At 35.4% G+C, this 20,778-nt stretch overlaps 1 protein-coding gene across 6 annotated transcripts in view; it reads right to left on the bottom strand.

Moving 5' to 3' along the window:
* CCDC196 (coiled-coil domain containing 196) overlaps positions 1-5,684 on the bottom strand; it is a 66,017-nt gene extending 60,333 nt beyond the window's left edge. For 4 of the 6 annotated variants that reach the window (XM_031952759.1, XM_031952758.1, XM_031952755.1 and 1 more), the window contains exons 1-6: positions 5,511-5,684; positions 5,272-5,424; positions 3,657-3,759; positions 2,684-2,734; positions 1,120-1,197; positions 188-247 (exon numbers count right to left, since the gene is read on the bottom strand). In XM_031952759.1, the coding sequence (XP_031808619.1) occupies positions 188-247; positions 1,120-1,197; positions 2,684-2,734; positions 3,657-3,759; positions 5,272-5,424; positions 5,511-5,560 (495 nt within the window). In that variant the 5' untranslated portion in view covers positions 5,561-5,684. Of the gene's footprint in view, positions 1-187; positions 248-1,119; positions 1,198-2,683; positions 2,735-3,656; positions 3,762-5,271; positions 5,425-5,510 lie in introns of those variants that run through there. The other 2 variants (XM_031952756.1, XM_031952757.1) reach the window with 2 other exon arrangements.
* Positions 5,685-20,778: the final 15,094 nt, after the last annotated feature.

Genomic DNA, 20,778 nt, shown 5'->3' with positions numbered 1-20,778 from the left:
CTTTTAGAGTTTTATATAGGGCCAATCTTAGACTCTTGAATCCTCTTTTTAAATAAAATTCAAGATCTATTGCTCCTGGTCAAAGCTGCTTTTATTTTTGTTGACTGTGAGTTTCATCAGCAAATAATGTGAAGACACTCTGATAACTTAAAATTTGTACCCACTGTCCAAAACTAAGAGTTGTTACCTGAACATCATCGATCTCATCTCGAAAAGTGAAATGCTCCTTGTTCCTCTGAAGTCTTTCCTAGTGAAAGAAAGAGTCTCTTTGTGAAAAATCAAATTGAAATTAAAGATCAGTCTTCTCCACAAGCTATGAAATTCCCACAGTATCAAGTGCTGGTATGGATACACCATACCCTTTTAGCTGATTTACAAATTATTATTTATTTTAAATTGACAATAATGCAGTAAAATAATTTCAAATGACAAATTAAATGAAAGAAATTTATTTTCTTTGAATTAGGAGATTATAGGCAGATTCTAATCATGTGATACATCAAAGGCTTCTTTAAGAATCTTCCAATAAACTCAACTACACACCACAGTCCACTTGACACACATTGTGGAGTTATAATGATTGAGACAGACCCTAATACTTCACCGTAGATCAAACATCCCAGAAGTTTAGCGAGTCACTGAAATATAATATACAAAAGGAACAAGCTCTGTAAGGAAACTCACATTCATTTGGGAACTCACCTGAGCCTCTACTTTGTGTTTCATTTTGACTTATTGAAGCAGTCAGGTTCCCTCTGAAGTTATTTTCTGACAGCTAAGCTGCTAACACTAAGAAAGGTCTCACTACTTTTCTTACCTCCTTTTACTTTCTCTGCATATGATGTTTCCCTTCAGTTCCTCCTAGGTGGTGAGGGGATTAAGGAGCCTGGGATGAAAGAACAGAGCTAAAGGGAGAGGAGAACCCAGGAAAGGGGTGCAGTCAGTGGCATACGCACTGTCTGTACATAGGCAAAGGCAAGATAATAAATCTGATAACCAACAAGATAGCCAAATATTACCTAGCTGCCTACCTAAGGTGATCCTGTCTCCCAGCTTCATGCTTCTAGCTGTGTTGTATTAAAAGGCTTGAGAATTCTGATCAGCATATAGTACACTTGCCTTTAACTCCTGCATTTCTGCCTTGCTTTTGAGTAGCATTGCTTTCTGGCGCATACGATATTCATCTTCAATTGCTTGCTGATGGGGTTAAACAAAACAAAGCAAAAACAAACAACTTTACGTTTACATTGATTTGAAGATGTGGAAAGATGCATTTAGGGTTTCAGTTTTTCTGCTGGAAAACATTTTCTGTACAGCATCACTCTCAAGGAGTGAATAAATGAAAAGTTTCTTTCATCTTTGCCACTCTTTCCTAGAAGAAATGAGGAGGTAGAACAATCAAAAGCTAGGGAACATGAGCCAGTTGCCTTTTGAAAATCATTGAAAAATTCTAGATGAACTAGGACCCATTGGGGAAATGTCCTTACAGCTCTGAGTGCTTTCTGTCCAAGGACCTCAAGAATCAAATTCTATTAACAATTAATAGAGTTTAGTGCTGTCATATCTGTAACCTGGTCTTAATGGCATCCAATTTTTTTGTGGAATGATTGAGTGAAAAGTATTCAAAAGTCAAAACCTCAGAAAGATACAGATTTTCTGGCCAGAGGATTATTATATAAAGTCCACAAAAACTTCCTATCCCCAAAGACATTAATCTTTCTTTTTGCATTCCTGATCCCTAAAGTTGGGACTAAATAAGGAGATAAATAAGCATTTACTAAATAACTACTATGTGCAAGGCACTGTGAAACACTTTTGTGTATTGTGGTGTTCTCGTCTTCTTTTATAATATAATGGTTCTCTCTGAGCAGGTTTTCTTGGGGAGGTTTTCTGGAGGCAGCCTTAGTTTCGGTTCAGAGTAATAATCACTTCAAACGCAGCCAGCTGATAAAATCCAAACGTTTATTTTCTCCTTCCGGGTCTTGTCTCCTTGCCTGGGGCTGGGCATCTTTCTGGAGAGCCTTTCAGACCAGCCTTGGTCTCAGTGGGGGAGGGGCAGGAGGCCAGCCACCATGGTGGTGTGAGATGAAGTGAATGAATCTGGTTCCACCACCGAGAGTGGGCTTCTTCTGAACTGACTCACTTAACTAATTCAGCTCCTTTTTATGCTCTTTTAGAGGTGCGAACTCAAAAGTTGACTCCTCCTCAGAGAGTGGGATTGTGGGTTTCTGACTTGTGAATCTCATACTGAATACTGACTTGTGAATCTCCCAGAAGTGTGACCTCCTATGAGTACTTAAATACATTAGTGTGCTAGAGGATTTGCTAAGTACCATGCTAAATTAGGCAACTGACATCACTTTGTAAGGATTCTAACAGTGTATTATCTCATTTGAGACAAAAACTCTAGTGCATTATTATCCTTATTTTATGTTTGAGGAAACAGAGGTTATTAAGTGACTTGTCTAGGATCACATAGTTAGCAAGTGTCATTTGAACTCAGATCTTTCTAACTGCAAGATCTAATGCTCTATCCTCTGTGCCACCTACCTGCCAGTGCTTAGTGATTGATTACCAAACACCAGATATTAACTAAAACCTAAATTTATTATATCAAATTTCCAGGGGCAGAGTTTACCACCATTTCAGGAAGTTCTAGAATTTTTTAATCCAGCTTTCTTACCTTGTTCCACAGCAACTCCATTTCTCTTCGAAGCAACTTGTTTTTTTTTTCCTGTAGAGAAAGATGAGTTTTTTTCCTGCTACATATACCAAAAGTGAGATGGGAAGGGACACAAAAGGGTAAAGAGGAGTAGAAAAGGAAGAGTGTAGCCTGGAGGCCATCCAAAAAGGAAGGAAATGTTCTATCAAATAGTTCAGAAAAGCAAGAGATGAGTTTTATAATTTTAAAGGAAACAATTAAAGTTACTAGACTAGAACTCTGATTAAAATAAAAAAAACAAAAGCCTTTCAGTTTCCTTTGCCTTTGATCTATTGAGGGTGGAGTAGAGTATTTGTTTCTATATCACTTTATATTATATATCTCCTTTATAATTTTTTTTTAAAAACAACAACAAAGACCCTTTATGTTGTGGATCTTTTTTTATTACCTTAATTTCTAATAATGAATTTTTTTTGGGGGGGGAAGGGGGATTTCCTACTTGAGCTGTGATATAAAGGGCAAATAAGCTTGTGTACTAGGAAATCACATAAGAAAATCTAAGACATTGTATTCTTGACACCTTTCACTAGTTCTTCCCAGCATTTTCACCCCTGTCCTATGTGGGTCACCTTGAGTTTTTTTCTGGGCTCATAACAGTGTTACAAGGAAGTGTGTGTGTGTGTGTGTGTGTGTGTGTGTGTGTGAGAGAGAGAGAGAGAGAGAGAGAGAGAGAGAGAGAGAGAGAGAGAGAGAGAGAGAGAGAGAGAGAGAGAGAGAGACAGAGAGACAGAGAGAGAGAGAGAGAGAGAGAGAGAAAGAGAGAGAGAGAGAGAGAGAAAGAGAGAGAGAGAGAGAAATGTGATCTATTGAATTCATATGGAGCAGTGTAAATGTCATATAGTCCAGGTATGCCGTAAGTTGGTCTCAATAACTGGTACCATAAACTCTGTAAACACTGCCCATGATACTATTTTCTAACCCCAGTACCACTTACCAGGTTCTGTTTTAACTCTTCGGCTTCCTCGATCATCTCCAGGACTATGGTATCATCAGAATCACCCCCCTTCTCAGCCATGATCTGCCTCATGATCTGCAGACTATATATAAAGTAGGAAGAAGGCATCAAGTATAAACGTTCTCTGCAGGAGAGAAAACTTAACTACTGGGTCCTGAGAGCTCCCCTGAAAAAGGAGGGCTATTAAAGCTGGACTATTAGGGGAATTTTGGAATATCTCTGGAAATAATCAGTTCTCCATAATTAGATTTTTGTTCTAGTTCATGTATTCACTCCCAGGAAGTTCCCACCTATTCATCCCCTTAAGGCTGCTTGTTCTTTCTTGATTAGATCTGTGATTTTCATCAGTGTGAGGAACACCTGTTTGAAAATTCCCACCACAAATGCAGATCCAGAGTTTTTAACTTGAAGTTTTAGAGCAAGAATTCCTAATCATTTTATGTGTATAACACATAGACCCTTTAGCAAGCAGTGTGACAAAGACTGTGGACTCTTTTTTAAAAGATGTTTCTAAATGCATTAAAAACAATGCATAGGATTAAAAATGAAACTAATTATGTTGAAAATATGTTATTTTTTTCCCCATCTAAGTTCTAGAGTCCCTTGAAATCTAATCTGTTTTAGAATGTTGCCTGAGGGCACTGGGACAAGTGACTTGCCCAGACTTACACGGCAAGTATCTGAGATCATATTTAAACTCAGGTCCTCCTGACTCCAGCATCAATGCTCCATCCTCTTTACCACCTAGCAACCCTCCAGAAACCAAATTTGAAATGATCTTTCTGACTTCCCATTGCTGGTTCTCTATCTACAATGCCATGATCTATTCTCAAATTTTTCTTCAATATGGAAGATAAATGAATACCAGCTTGTCCTATTATTCAGAAGAGATAACCTTCTAATAGATATATCACCTGCATTCTTGCGTCCATAATTATGTTTGTCTTAAAGTGAAAATATCTATGCCCTTAGAAAAGGGCAACTAGTGGCTCACTGGACCTGGAGTTAGGAAGGTGTGAGTTCAAATGTGACCTCAGACATTTACTAGTTGTATGACCCTAGGAAATTCACTTAACCTGCTTGCCTTATTCCACTAGAAAAGGAAGTGACAAACTATTCCAATGTCTTTACCAAGAAAACCCCTTACAGGATAAAAAAGAATTAGATATGGTAAATAATAAGAAAGATTACGGAAAAACAGGCTTTTAAAAAGAATCTTTCTTCTTCCCACTTAAGAGCATTCTTTCTTTTGAAAGGATTCAGTATATGGGAATACCTGCTTAGATCACTTAGGATATCTCTGGTTATTATAAGGATAGGAATGTGTCCCTTATTCCAACTTCTTTTTCATAAAGTTGTGCAGGAGTACCAAGGAATCTTTCTCTACCTTTATATCAGCTCTCAAAGAAATGGGTCTATTGAAAACTTTCTGACCAGATTGAAAAAAGCTCCAAAGCCTCTTTCTCCATGCTTAGGCCATTTTGTGTGTGACAATTTTGTTATACATACTTCCTCTTTAAAAAGAAAATACTCCCTTTTCCCTCCCCCATTTCAGAGATTCTCCAGTTTTCCTGTAGCCTCAAATAGTTTTTACCTTTTTTGTTTTTCCTCTAAATTAGTCATTAAGTTCTGGAGTAAGGTGCCATTCTTCTCTTCCAGGGGTTTCAGTATCTCCATCAACTCTCGTTTTCTTATTTTCAAGTCCTCATTTAATTCACTTAGATAACTGTCCTGTGGTCTAGAATTTCTGCAGAAGATACCATTAATATTGGTCATATAGACAACCCCTTCTCCCCTCCTTTTGCCTAACTTTAGTTCCCATCAAAGATTCACCTTGTTCTAGATTTTAGGAAAGATGTAGAAGAGTTTGTGTTAGTGGTCATCTTAAAAGTGTAGTTGTAATCAACCCTGGAAATAAAAAGGGCTTCTTCAAAATCTGTTCCTTTTTTTCTCTACTAGTTAATACATCTTCTCTTTAATGTTGCTGCTCTTTGTCTCTTGATGTACAGCACTTGTTATTTATATAGCTTGAGGTCACAATGCACCAAAGGCAACAATGCCAACAATTCTGTTTAGGAGCTTTAGAGTTACTTGCAGTTTGTTCCCTGGAGATGCCCCACATACATTTGATCAGTCCTTTCCCAAAATAGATATCGTAGGATAAAATAAATATCCATTTTATATATTTTTTCCCCTACAAATCCTTAGAGTATCTTCAGATACCTCCTGGTTAGGGACTATTTTAAAATGAAACATTTTGACTACAATTAAAATGTAAGCTATGGAATTCCTATTCTTATTGCTGCTGAAAGTAACACCCTTCTTTCCTCCTTCCCTCCCTCCTTCTTTCCTTCCCTTTCTCCTTCATTCTCTCACTCTCTTTCTTCCTCTCTCCTTTTCTGTTCTTTTCCCCTTTCTTTCTCTTTCCCTCTCTTCCTTCCCTTCTTTGCTTCTTTCTTTCCCCTTCATTTTCTTTTCTCATCTCTTCCCTTTCATTACTTCTCTCCCTCTCACCTTCCTTCCTTCCAAAAGTTCTTTTCTTCCTTGACAGCTTGTTCAACTTTTTCCCACATTTTCCACCAACTCTAAGACAAGGAATAAATATATTATATTGCTTTAGCTAATGTCACCAAATTCTGCTCAGTGAGTTGATTGATGGATGCTATTGTTGAGTGATGACTAAACACCATATACACTTGATATCATATAGAAGTGATAGAATCCCCATCCTTCAAGAAACTGATATTCTAAAGTAATAAGATAGAAATCTACATTTTCTTATTTTTCTACATTTGATGTTTGTCTGGGTACTGCAATAGAAAAATTGATTGCCTAAATAGTTGTAGCCCAACTGATATGTGCAGATTACCTGAAATGAGATTTAAGAAAACCTAGGGATACCATCTAAAATTACCCTATGCCCATTAGCCACACATAACTAATGTTTAAAATTAATGTGGTCTAATTCACCCTTGAGGCTTTCAATAAAAAGAGTGCTTTCCACTCAGTGGAAGGCATCAAGAAACAAATGCATTATTCAACTGAGTCATACCTCCTAACTGCTACAGAATAGAAGTAGAAGTGGGAATACTAACCCACTTCAGCCACTAGGGAAAAAAAAATTTTTACCTTGTATCTATTCTATGGAAATGTACTTGTTACTATATAAGAAAATGGAAACAATGTCGGCTGAAAGACAAAATACGGTGGGGAGCTGCCCTGACCCTGTAATGGAATGGAGCCAGACAATGACAGATTATGAATCCTGTTCTTTTTTATCTTATTATTATTATTATTATAGCTTTTTATTTACAAAACTTATGCTTGGGTAGTTTTTCAATACTGACCCCTGCTAAACCTTCTGTTCCAAATTTTTCCCTCCGTCCTCCCTCCCCGCCCCCCCATGGCAGGTAGTTCAATACATGTTAAAATATATATTAAATCCAATATATACATATATGTATATATATATACATATACATAGTTATCTTGCTGCACAAAAAAAAAAAAATGGATCTAGAAAAAAAAAACCTAAGAAGGAAAACAAAAATGCAAGCAAACAACAACAGAAAGTGAAAATGCTAGTCCACACTCAGTTCCCACATTCCTCTCCCTGGGTGTAGATGGCTCTATTCATTACTAAACAATTGGAACTAACCTGAATATGACTCCCTTTCTTAAGGAAAGGGAAAGGAATGGAAAGAATTTTAGGAGATGAGAAGTTATAGAGAAAACCATACCCATAGGGAAGAACAAGGGAATAGTATATGAATTAGTGACTCAATCCAAATGAAGATGGGAGAGAGAGAGAGAGAGAGAGAGAGAATGAGGGAGGGAGGGAGGGAAAACAGAGAAACAGAGAGAAAAGGAAAAGAAGAGGAAGAGAGGGGAAAGGAAAACAAAGGGGCAGACTAAGAAGGAATAGTCATGTGGTTCATAATGTCCAAGAAGAAAAAATCATCAATTCTATGAAATGCAGCAGATAAGTTGAAAAGGATCATGCCAGAGAAAAGTCTATCAGAGTTGGTTATTCTCTGCTAATTTAGGAGAGAGCAGTTTCACCTAGGTGATGAATGAACACTTGATTTCAAAGAGTTGAAAAGAGAGAAGAGAAGAAAGCAAATGTCTAGAAGTATAGCATAAAAGGGTTTTTGTCAGAGTAGTGTATCTTGTAGTGCTAAAGCACTTGTTATAATTTTGATGGTAGAGTGGATAGAGCACCAGGCCTAGAGTTAAGAAAATTCATCTTCATGAGTTCAAATCTGATCTCAGACTATGTGACCCTAGACAAGTCACTGAATTTGTCTCAGTTTTCTCATCTGTAGAATGAGCTGGAGAAGGAAATGGCAAACCATTCCAATATCTTTGCCAAGAAAACCCCAAATAGAGTTGTGAACAATGAAACATGACTGAAAACTACTCAACTTACAACAACAACAACAAAAAATGAATCCTGGGATCCATTGTCTAACATAATTAGTCAGAACTTAAGAAATCCTGAATCACTTTTTGGCCTGAGGTTGAGGAGGATTTAGATTGGTGGTAGTTTTCTTGGGATCATTTGGCATCCATCTCTGTTTAAATTATATCCTATATATATCCTCAGACTTACACAATTGAAGCTTTTCATTAGACACTTTATTATCTTTAAAAGGAAGTTGATTAAAAAAGATGCCCAGAAATGTGTCAAGAGATCTCAAAAGAATGTGAATAGAATAATAGATCATCTATATATTGAATCAGAGTAAAATCACCAGGGAACTTAACTTTTGCCAATCTCTAATTATAGTTTGAGAGGGAAAAACTGGGAACTCATAATAACCATGGAAGAACTGTTCAGGTATACTATTTTCCATTCCAGGTAGAAGCAAAAAGATATTGGCTGTCATAACTCACTGGCATATGAAAAAAACTGAGCAAACATCTATTTAATTCAAAGATCTATAAAATTCAGAACCAAGTGGAATTGCCATTGAAACTGTACTGGAATTTGGAACTACAGGGTACCCAGAAATGACAATAAGACATTAATTAAATCCATAGGAAACTGATGAGATCACTCTATGAGAGACTGTAGGGAATCCAGGATATCCACAGTTAAAGGATATGGTATGGATGATGGCCAAATAAAGGAGATGAAGAAAAAGTAGTCAGACAGTTCAGGAGAAGAGAGAGTAAGTAATATCATGAATCACAAATAGGAGGCAGTGTCATAAATGAGTATTAAGTGCAGCAAAGATCAAGTACAGTTTAGGACTGAGAAATGACCATAAGGTTTGTCAATTAAGAAATCATCGATTATTTCAGAGAGAACAATTTCACTCTGTTCAGAGAGAACAAGTTGAGTAATTAGTCAGAATCCAGATTGCAAAAGCTTATACTTGGAATGAGTTAGAAGAGGGAATAAAGATTCAGCAAATGTAGAAAATACTCTATAAGCATTTGATTTAGAAAGAGAAAGAAGTTATAGAGTGAATAATATGAGAAGATTCTTGGATCTAATGAATGTTAGAAGGGAATGTGAATACATTTGAAAATAGTGGGGAAGGAACTAGTAGATAATGAAAGGTGGAAGATGAGATGGAGAATAATTGAGCAAACAATATGCTGGAAAAATGGGATGAAAAGGCATCAAGGTCATATATATTAAATAGTAGTGGTGATAATGGATATCCTTGCTTTATCACTGTTATTAGAAAGGTCTATAGCTTTTTTTCATTTCAGATAATATTAGGTCTTAGTTTTACAGAGATACTACTTAGGAACAGACCATTTAAGTAAGATTTTTCATGTTTCTAGCATTATTGTTTTTTGTTGAAAGCTTTTTTTTCTCCCATGGATAAAGGCAGCTGGGATAGATAGAACACTGGGCCAGGAAGACTTGAATTCAGATCTTGCTTCAGACACTTACTAGATGAGCCCAGCCAAGTCACTTAACCTCTGCCTACCTCTATGTTCTCAATGTCAAATAAGATAATACTTGTGAAAGACATTTAACATGCTGCTTGGTACATAGTAAGTGATATCTATCTATCTATCAATCATCTGTCTGCCTATCTCTATATTCCTTTCTCTTCCTATTGAAACAATCCTGTCATTTTAATTATTATAATTAATTTAACTTATTATATCTGTAGTTTACCTAAGATTCAGCCAATTCTGAACTCCTAGTATAAATACAAGTTGGTTATAATCTTTTAAATATATTGCAGTAGCTTCTTTACTAATATTTGATTTGAATGCAGCTATAAATTCTTGTGAATCAAGATTGTTTTTTGTTGTTCTTACTTTTCAGTGACTTCTCCCCCTTAAAACGAACCCATTCATAACAAATATCAACTAGACAAACATTACCCAAAAATGTTTTACTTATTTAATACTTGAAGTTCATCAACTTTCTGTCTACCTTCCAACAGAATGCATCTTCCTTTAGGGCAAAAAAAGTTTCATTTTGGTCTTTGTATCCTTAGAGCCTAAGACAGTACTTTGAATATATTCATTATTTATTACATTTTTTTTTTGTTTAAACTAAATGAAGATGCAGGAGAAAATATAGTTCAGTACATAAATTCACACTTAGAGTACTACGTAAATGTGATTACTGCTCTGGGATCTATCTTTGTTTTCATATAAGTTGAAACTTTCTACTCTAGGCCCAATCACCCTTAAACATATCAAAATTGAACTTTGTTAACTTCCACCTTCAAGTTGTGAATCTAAGATAGCCATAAGTGGTATGGTTGGCATTCCAGAGACCCATGAATTTTATTAAGACAGTCTGGGATATGGGAATTTAGTTTGCTGTTTTGAAGTAATGGAAGCAGGTAAGGAAAAAAAAATGTTATAAGGAACCAAGTGTGAGGGATGTCCATGAAAAGATTATAATGTTGTTTGAGATTTTGGTCTAGTATTAGATAGATTAAAGAGTGTGGAATATAAAATTGTAATTAAGTAGTTCTAGAAAAAAAAAACACAAATACTGAGCCAATGAAAAATAGAGGGGAGTTTGGGTGAAGTAGGACTGACCTCTGATGTTTAAAATATGGCTTGATGGTTCTGACTGAATGAAAATAATATATTTAGTATAACAAATAATCAAGTATTTATTAAGTGCCTGGCCATGGTCTAGGTAATGTTAAGCATTTCAGATATAGAGAAAAAGATGAAAAAGAGTCCTGTTCTCAATTAACTAGATTTTATCAGAGGAGACAACACTGAAATAAGTAAGTATATAAAAGTATTTTTTTAAAAAAGGTTTTGGATGGGGTACTAGCAACTGAGGGGAGGAATGGATTTTTGTAGAACATCTGAGTCTTTTGTGTATGTGTGTGTGATATAAATGCCCTTCTTCAGTAGTCTGGTGAATGTAATTTTAAAATGCCTAAAATAAAGTACACATATTACAAAATTTAAAAAGGTCAGTGAAAATAAAGATGTAATTTCCCTTCCAAGTTCATAGACCTCCTAAAATTTGTTCATGGAGTTTTGGTCTATAGATTCTACGTAAAGAGCTCTTAGTAGAACTTGAGCTGAATTTTGAAGGAAGCAGGAATTTTCTAGATAGAGGCAAGGAATGTATGTGAGAGGAACAGGAAGAATTCTAATTTGGCTAGAGAGGAGAGTAATATACAGTAAGATGGAAAGAGTGTGGAGCTTTAAATGCCAAATAGTAGAGGCTATATTTGATCTTAGAAGCAATAGGAATCCAAATATGAGCTCCAAGAAATTATGAGGTAATAAATTCATTAATTAATTTTTCTCCTTCCCCATTGGGAAGGTAGGATATTAAAGGCTACTAATTTGAAAAGCTTCTTTTCCCGTGTCCTCAAATACTGTATTCTCTTGCTTAATATTTATCACTATTCTGTTGAAAAGTCTTTATAGTCCTCTCTCAACTGTCTTGGGTTTTCTTGTTAGAAGCTGTTCAATAGCCCACCTATTTCAAAAACTAATTTCATTTTCCCTTGTCATTTATTAATGGGACTATTTTCTTTTTAGTGTTTCTTATCCCCAGATATATATATATGAGAAAATGTATCAGAATTCCTGTGGGTATTATTACTAGGTTTTTATTATACAGCCCTTTTTACCTTTTTTTTTTTTTTTTTTTTTTACATTGCATTGAAATTCTCTGCTTTTCTATTTCTAGCCCAGTCACTTTTTTTTTTTTCCCCACTTATAATTCTCTGAAAAATCCCTTGTCAAGCTATTCTAGTTGCTCCTCCCCCCTACCTCCCATTTCCGGCAGATGAATTATAGTCTGTTAGTACTTAACTCTAAGGTGTTTGAGGATAATCTAATCTTGCTCTATTTATCAGCCCACACTGATCACTGAAAGACTCAGTAATATTTGTGAGTCTGATATTTTCTCTCTGTTTATAATTTTTAGGTTTATTAATCACAGAGAATCTATTTGCTTAGCTATGCATGGTATTTTGTCTTTGATTTCTAGTGTTCACCTAGTGTCACAGAATGACTAACAAAAAATAGGAAAAGACCTTCTGGGCCAAAGTTTGTGTACACAAGGCATATATATAAGGATTTATATGTCTACACATATAATTTCATTAAGTAGTTTCCAAATACATGTAAACATTTTGAAATTCATTTTTTAACATTTTGATTTCCAAATTCTCTCCCTGTCTCCCATCCTTTCCTCTTCCTTGAGAAGGCAGGTACTTTGATATCAATTATACTTGTGAAGTCATGCAAAACATTTCCATATTAGCCATTTTGCAAAAGAAAACACAGAACAACAGGAAAAAACAAGAAAAGTAAAGAAAGTTTAAAAAGCATACTTCAATATGGGTTTGGACTTTATCAGTTTTCTCTCTTGAGGTGGATAACATTTTTCATCACCGGTGCTTTTAAATTGTCTTGGATCATTGTCTTGATCAGATTAGCTAAGTTTTTCACAGTTGATCATTCTTACAATACTGTTATTACTGCATACAAAATTGTCCTGATTTTGTCCCTTTGCATGAATTCATAAAAATCGACCAGGTTTTTCCTGAAACCATCTTGCTTCATCATTTTTAATGACAAAATAATATTTCATTACAAACATATATACAACTTGTTTAGCCATTTTCCAATTGATGAGCATCCCCTAAGTTTTCTTTTTCTTTTAAAAAATATTTATTTAGACATTTTATTTTCCCTAGTTACAAGTAAAACAACTGTTTACATTTGTTGTTCAAAATTTTGAATTCCAGATTTTCTTCCTTTCTTTCCATCCCTACCCGTTTTAAGAAGGCACATCTGAAGTTATGCAAAATATTTCCATAAAAGACATGTGAAAGAAAACAGATTTTCTATGTTTTCTATGCCTTTAAGAAAAATAAAGCTAAAAAAAAGAACATACTTTAATTTGTATTCAAATACAATAGTCTTTTCTCAGGCTATGGATGGCATTTTTCATCATAAATCCTTCAGAGTAGTCATGGATAATTATATTGTTGAGAATAGCAAAGTCATTCACAGCTGATCTTCCCCGAACATGTGCTATTACACAGTACATTTCACTTTGCTTGAATTCATAGAGGACTTTTCCGATTTTTCTGAGAGCATCTTGTTCTTCATTTCCCATAGAATAATATATAATCACATATCACTTTTCATTCAACCATTCTCCAATGCCGAGCATCTCTTCAATTTCTAATTCTCTGCCCTGAGAATAGAATTGTTCCAAATATTTTTGTACATATAGGTCATTTTCCTTTTTTAAAAATCTTTTTTGGAATGTATGCCTAGATAATCCCCTATCCTGTTTATTCTCTTCTCTCTCTCTCTCTCTCTCTCTCTCTCTCTCTCTCTCTCTCTCTCTCTCTCTGTCTCTCTCTCCTCTCATCCTGTCCCTCCTTAAAAATGTTTTGTTATTTGTTATGGGCCAGAACTCTGAACTTGAAATAAAGGATTCTTACAAGGTACTAAGTCAGTGGAATTGATAGAGACAATAGTTATCTAATTTAGCATGGTTCAGTATGATTGATTTAATCCTACAAGGAGATGTTATGGGCCAGAACTTGAAACAAGATACTAAGTGGAATTGAGGAGACAATGGTTAAATCTAGTTTAGCAATGATTTAATCCTACAACAAATAATGGTTTCCTACTGATATGATTGGTTTGTACTCAGTGTGCAGCATATAAGAAAGAAGCTCTCAGGGCCAGAAAGGACAAGCACACTAGAAGCTCTTGGAGTCTGGGACAGATTCATTCCATCATCTATCCACCTTTGTGGTGGCTGCCGGCTGAACCACAAACCTTTGGAGTTGGAGAGATTCAGAGGGCAGAGAAGATGATAGGAGCTCAAGCTCTCAGAACCAAGGAGAGAGATAGGACTCCAAGAAAACTAACTGGGCCTCAGGAAAGGAGACAAGACTTTGAAAGAGACAATAAAGGATTTGGACTTTAACCCCTGGCTACTCATGTGGTGATTACTGAACTGAAACGAAAGCTGCCTCCAGAGACCCCAAGAAAACCTCAACAGAGAACAGTACATTTTAGAGAGAATATTACAGCTACTGACCACTCCCTCCCCTAATATGCCCTCTTTTCTATCATCTATCTATCTGTCCCTCCCCTCTTATTGTATCTTCTTTCCTTCCTACTTTCCTGAAGATTAAGATAGATTTGTCAACCCATGTTGAACTGATATGTTATTTCCTCTTTGAGCCAATTCTGACAAGACTAATTTGATATCGATTATACATGTGAAGTCATGTAAAATGTATTTCTATATTAGCCATTTTGCAAAAGAAAACACAGAACAAGGGGGAAAACCAAGAAAAGTAAAGAAAGTTTTAAAAGTATGTTTCAATATGTGTTTGGACTTTATCAGTTCTCTCTCTTGAGATAATTATTACACTTCCTTCCCCATCTTCCCCTCCATTGTAAAAGCTTTTTAAAAAATTTTCAAGGAATTATTTTCCTCAGTAAGCTTTTGTACCTCCTTTTCCATTTCATCAATTTTGCTTCTTAAGACATTTTTTCTCCTCATTAATTTTTTGTATTTTGTTTTGTACCAATCTTGTCTTCCAATTTTTTCCTCTATCTTTCTTACTTGATTTTCAAAATCCTTTTTGAGTTCTTCCAAGACCTGGACTACTTCTTATTTTCCTTGTAGGCTTTAGATGTAGGAGCTTTAACTTTTTAATTTTCTTCTGAGGGTATTTTTTGATCTTCCTCATCACCTTTTTTCTCTTGTCTGCTCATTTCCTCAGTCCATTACTTGATTTTTTAACTCTTTTGTTAAAGTAGGGCTCCATTTTCAGGGTGGAGATTGCACTATCCCAAGCATTTATCATTTTCCTTTTGTATCCCATTGGTCAGTCTGATAAGGGTGAAGTGGTATCTCAGAACTGTTTTAATTTGCTTAATTTAAAACTAATAAGAAATGATTTAGAGCATTTTTTTTATGTGCTCATTGATAATTTGATTTCTTTTTCTGAAAACTGGTCACATGACCTTACTCATCTGGGGAATGGCTAATAATTTTATAAATTTAATTCAATTTTCTGTATAGTTGAGAACTGAGGCCTTTATTAAAGAAACTTGCTGCAAAATTTTCCCCTAATTTCCTATTTTTCTTCTAATTTTGGTTGCATTAGTTTTGTTTGTATGAAAGACATTTTCGTTTCATATAATGAAAATTATTCATTTTACTTCCCTCGAAGTAGATTTCTCTATCTTTTGTTTTGCCATAAACTCTACCCTTATTCATCTATCTGACAGATACATTTTTCCATGCTCCCCCAATTTGCTTATGATACTTTTGTTAATCAGACTAGAACTAGTTGGAGCTAAACAAAGAAGACTAGAGACAGGAGAGTCAAGAATCAAACAGAAGTTTAATTTCAAAGTAAGGGAAATGCTTGCAAGCAGAATTTTTCTTGAGAAGATGGGCATATGGCTTATGGCAAGTGTAGGATTTTTTTTTTTTCTGCTGAGGCAATTGGGAAAAGGGTCACACAGCCAGGAAGTGTTAAGTGTCTGAGACCAAATTTGAACTCAGGTCCTCTTGACTTTAGGACTGGTGCTCTATCCACTGCATCACATAGCTGCCCCTATGTGTAGGATTTTTAAGCATGAAAGTGACAAAAGTCATTCTTAGGTCTTGAATAAATAGTTCTCAGGGAAGCTCATGTGTGCAGATATTTTTTTTTTGATACATTTTTGAGTCCTGTGGAAACAGTTTCAAAGTTATCTGCACCCACATAAAGGACAATGTGGACCACAACATAGTATTTTCACTCTTTTTGTTGTTTGCTTGTATTTTGTTTTCTATATAATTTTTTCCTTTTTTGATCTGATTTTTTCTGGTGTAGCATGATATTTGTGGAAATATGTTTAGAGGAATTGCATATATTTAACATATATTGGATCACTTGCTGACTGGGGGAGAGAGTGGGGGAAGGGAGGGGGAAAATTAGAACACAGGGTTTTGTAGGGGTGAATGTTGAAAATTATCCATGTATATCTTTTGAAAATAAAAAGCTTTAATTTAAAAAAAAAAAAAAGAATCATTGAGCCTTATGATTGTTCAATGGGATACAGAACCAGAATTAGCATGGTGAGACAAGAGTGCAAAACCTGTTTTGGTTCACTCAGCAGCTGCAAGCATAGCCATCATTAGAATGTCAGAAGATGTGATTGATCACTTTCAGCTGTATTATGCCACTGAGAACTGTATGCCAGTTCTCAGAACAGGATACCCTGGGAAATTGGGCTAAATAGTTAAAATCATAAATTCCAATTCTGGGGCTTTGCTGTGGCTGAGATCATCCAGAAGGTGAGTGCAAAGGATTGTTCTTATGCTAACTAAACTCAGGGTCTAGCTTGCTTGCTGTACTTTCACCCTAGGATACTGAGTGCCTCATATTTTGACACCCTTTATTTTCTAAATCATTTATTCATTTTGATCCTATCTTACTGTATCGTATGAGATGTTGTTCTATGCCTGGTTTTTACCAAAATGTTTTCCAATTTTGCCAGTAATTTCTGTCAAATGGTAAGTTCTTATCCCCAAAGCTTAGATATTTGGGTTTATCAAGCATTAGATTACTATCACTATGGACAGTAGTGGATAGAGCACTAACTCTAAAATCAGAAGGACCTTCTGAGTTCAAATTTGGCCTTAGACACTTAACATTTCCTAGCTCTGTGACCTTAGGCAAGTCATTTAACCTCAGTTGCCTTAGCAAAAAATAAAAAATAAACAAATAAATAAATGCTAAAGTTTTTCTGCTCTGCCATGATGTTTCTTTATGTAAATGGAATTATTTGAACACACACATATGAACTTGTGTACACTCACACAAGTGTTTATGTGTGTAGTCATAGGAATCATTATGGATTAAAACAAATATTTAAATATACAAGGAGGCTTAATAGGCAGCTACTTAACCCTGTGATTTGAAGGACACAGAAAGGTCTTCCTGTTCTCTTAATCTTTGCTTCTGAATAAACAAGGACTAAAAATTCTACTAGTAGAGACATTTGATCCATATTACAAAAACCAGATCTTAGCTTCAAAAGATTATAGTTTAAATACATGTTACTCAAAATCCAATAGTCAGAGTTACAAAGAGAAATTCCATTTAAAGTAACTACTGATAATATAAAATAGTTAGGAATCTATCTGCCAAGGGAAAATCAGAAACTTTATGAGCAAAATTACAGACCACTTTTCACACAAATTATCTGATCTAACCAATTGGAAAAATATTAAATGCTCTTGGATAGGGCGAGCAAATATAATCAAGATGACAATATTACCTAAACTAATCTATTTATTTAGCGCTATACCAATCAGACTCCCAAAAAACTATTTTAATGACCTAGAAAAAATAACAACAAAATTCATATGGAGGGGCAAAAGGTCAAGAATTTCAAGGGAATTAATGAAAAGAAAATCAAATGAAGGTGGCTTAGCTGTACCAGATCTAAAATTATATTATAGAGCAGCAGTTACCAAAACCATTTGGTATTGGCTAAGGAATAGATTAGTTGATCAGTGGAATAGGTTAGGTTCAAGGGATAAAATAGTCAACAAATATAGCAACCTAGGCTTTGACAAACCCAAAGATCCCAGCTTTTGGGATAAGAACTTACTGTTTGATAAAAATTGTTGGGAAAATTGGAAACTAATATGGCAGAAACTAGGCATTGATCCACACTTAACACCGTACACCAAGATAAGGTCAAAATGGGTTCATGACCTAGGCTTAAAGAATGAAATTATTAATAAATTAGAGGAACACAGGATGGTTTACCTCTCAGACCTGTGGAAGGGGAAGGACTTTATGACCAAAGCAGAACTAGAGGTCATTACTGATCACAAAATAGAAAATTTCGATTATACCAAACTGAAAAGTTTTTGTACAAACAAAACTAATGCAGACAAGATTAGAAGGGAAGCAATAAACTGGGAAAATATTTTTACAGTCAAAGGTTCTGATAAAGGCCTCATTTCCAAAATATATAGAGAATTAACTCTAATTTATAAAAAATCAAGCCATTCTCCAATTGAAAAATGGTCAAAGGATATGAACAGACAATTCTCAGATGAAGAAATTGAAACTATTTCTAGTCATATGAAAAGATGCTCCAAGTCATTATTAATCAGAGAAATGCAAATTAAGACAACTCTAAGAGACCACTACACACCTGTCAGATTGGCTAAGATGACAGGAAAAAATAATGATGATTGTTGGAGGGGATGCGGGAAAACTGGGACATTGATGCATTGTTGGTGGAGTTGTGAACGAATCCAACCATTTTGGAGAGTAGTTTGGAATTATGCTCAAAAAGTTATCAAACTGTGCATACCCTTTGATCCAGCAGTGTTACTACTGGGCTTGTATCCCAAAGAGATTATAAAGAAGGGAAAGGGACCTGTATGTGCAGGGATGTTTGTGGCAGCTCTTTTTGTAGTGGCTAGAAACTGGAAACTGAATGGATGTCCATCAGTTGGAGAATGGCTGAATAAATTGTGGTATATGAATATTATGGAATATTACTGTTCTGTAAGAAATGACCAACAGGATGATTTCAGAAAGGCCTGGAGAGACTTACACGAACTGATGCTGAGTGAAATGAGTAGGACCAGGAGATCATTATATACTTCAACAACAATACTATATGATGACCAGTTCTGATGGATCTAGCCATCCTCAGCAACAAGATCAACCAAATCATTTCCAATGGAGCAGTAATGAACTGAACCAGCTACTCCCAGAGAAAGAACTCTGGGAGATGACTAAAAACCATTACATTGAATTCCCAATCCCTATATTTATGCCCACCTGCATTTTTGATTTCCTTCACAAGCTAATTGTACAATATTTCAGAGTCTGATTCTTTTTATACAGCAAAATAATGTTTTGGTCATGTATACTTATTGTGTATTTAATTTATATTTTAATGTATTTAACATCTACTGGTCATCCTGCCATCTAGGGGAGGGGGTGGGGGGTAAGAGGTGAAAAATTGGATCAAGAGGTTTGGCAATTGTTAACGCTGTAAAGTTACCCATGCATATAACCTGAAAATAAAAGGCTATTAAATAAAAAAAAAAATAAAGTGCATGTAGTCTCTTAAAAAAAATAAATACATGTTACTGAGAGCTTTTTAGTTCTTTTTTATTAGAATTGTCTACCAATTTTTCTGAGGGATGGTTACAAATTATTGACTCTTCTGTTCAAATTGTGAGAAGAGGGACATGGCAGAGGTGTAATGGTATCATAGAGCAAAAAGTAGACAAGTATTAGGATCCTATGATATCTGACTGATGGTGTTCATGGCCTCTAACATGGAATCATTATGATTCAACTTTGATATTCCATTTGGCCAAGACTTTGGGCATTAGCCTGTGGATATTCCCTTACCTTTATAAGCAGATAATTTTTGAACATTGTAAAGGGAATATGCTAGCCCTTGATTGATAGTTACTACTCTTTCTTTGGCTATAAAGGTTTAGTAAGCAGTTACAATGAAATTGGCACCTGGGGATGTGGAGTGCTGGGTATGTTGAACTGAGTTTAGATGAAGAATCTGGTATTATATTTTGATTAGTGGAATGAATCAGACAGAACAAAGGAAGGAAAGTATATCAAGACATATTTTGGAGTGGAGCTATATTTGGTTGTGGATCACTGGCAGTTTGTGGGTAATACTGGGTGTGATTTAGGGAGATGGAGAGAGTAAGAAATTAGCAGTGATACTCAACCCCTGATGGACATAATTCTGAGTTACTGGTAGTCTCTACACAGGAAAAGAGGGTGCTATTGAAAGAAACGTGAATGCAAAAGGATTCTGTGGTAAGTGTGAATTTGAGGGCAGTTTTTGGGTGGACCTTGGCAGGTTGCTGCAGATCTGACATACAAACATAGATTTAACAAAAGCCACAAGATTCCTACAATGGACTTCTCTGCCCCACAGAGGTTTGCTTGGCTCTTTTTCTTTCGTATTTAAGAATATTCATCTCTATTAAATCAATAAATTGGCTCAACCTTTAAGGGTGGCATGTAAGTCCTACTTCTCCCAGTATTTATGTAGTGGCTGAAGTCAGTCCTAGTAAAGAGAGACTAATGCTTTTGTCATGGGTTTTGGCAAAAATGACTCTCTGTCCTTATAGCTCATCATCTCTGTTTTTCTGTTTATGGGAATAATAGAGAGACCTCACCAAGGTGACCTGCCTATTAAAAATTATCTCCCAGTAACTCTCCACTAATTAGAAACCTATTTGATTAATTCTCTCATCCAAAGTTCCACTAAGCTATTCAGGTTTGGGAAGTTTGAAGAATAAAGACAAAAATGACATCTACTTTAACTGACTACTGTGTTCACTGAATGATAACTTTCTCTCTTTTAGCAGAACACTCATAAAAAGGGGATTAAAGACTTAAGAGCCTTTTGCCTCACTGCTGTTCAAAGTTCCTATTTTGGTCTATTTTCAGAAAAGTGAAGCCATACAGTATGTGTAGCTAAATCTCAGGCAGTCAGATAGATCCACACAACTTATTGGTACTGGATAGGACCAAAACTGTGATTACATTGTAAAGTAAAGCTAGATCATGCTCAAAGGCACCGGTTTGAG

The sequence above is a fragment of the Sarcophilus harrisii genome, chromosome 2 (genome assembly GCF_902635505.1).
Source record: "Sarcophilus harrisii chromosome 2, mSarHar1.11, whole genome shotgun sequence".
NCBI lineage: Eukaryota > Metazoa > Chordata > Mammalia > Dasyuromorphia > Dasyuridae > Sarcophilus > Sarcophilus harrisii.
This window is presented reverse-complemented; position numbering and strand designations above follow the sequence as displayed.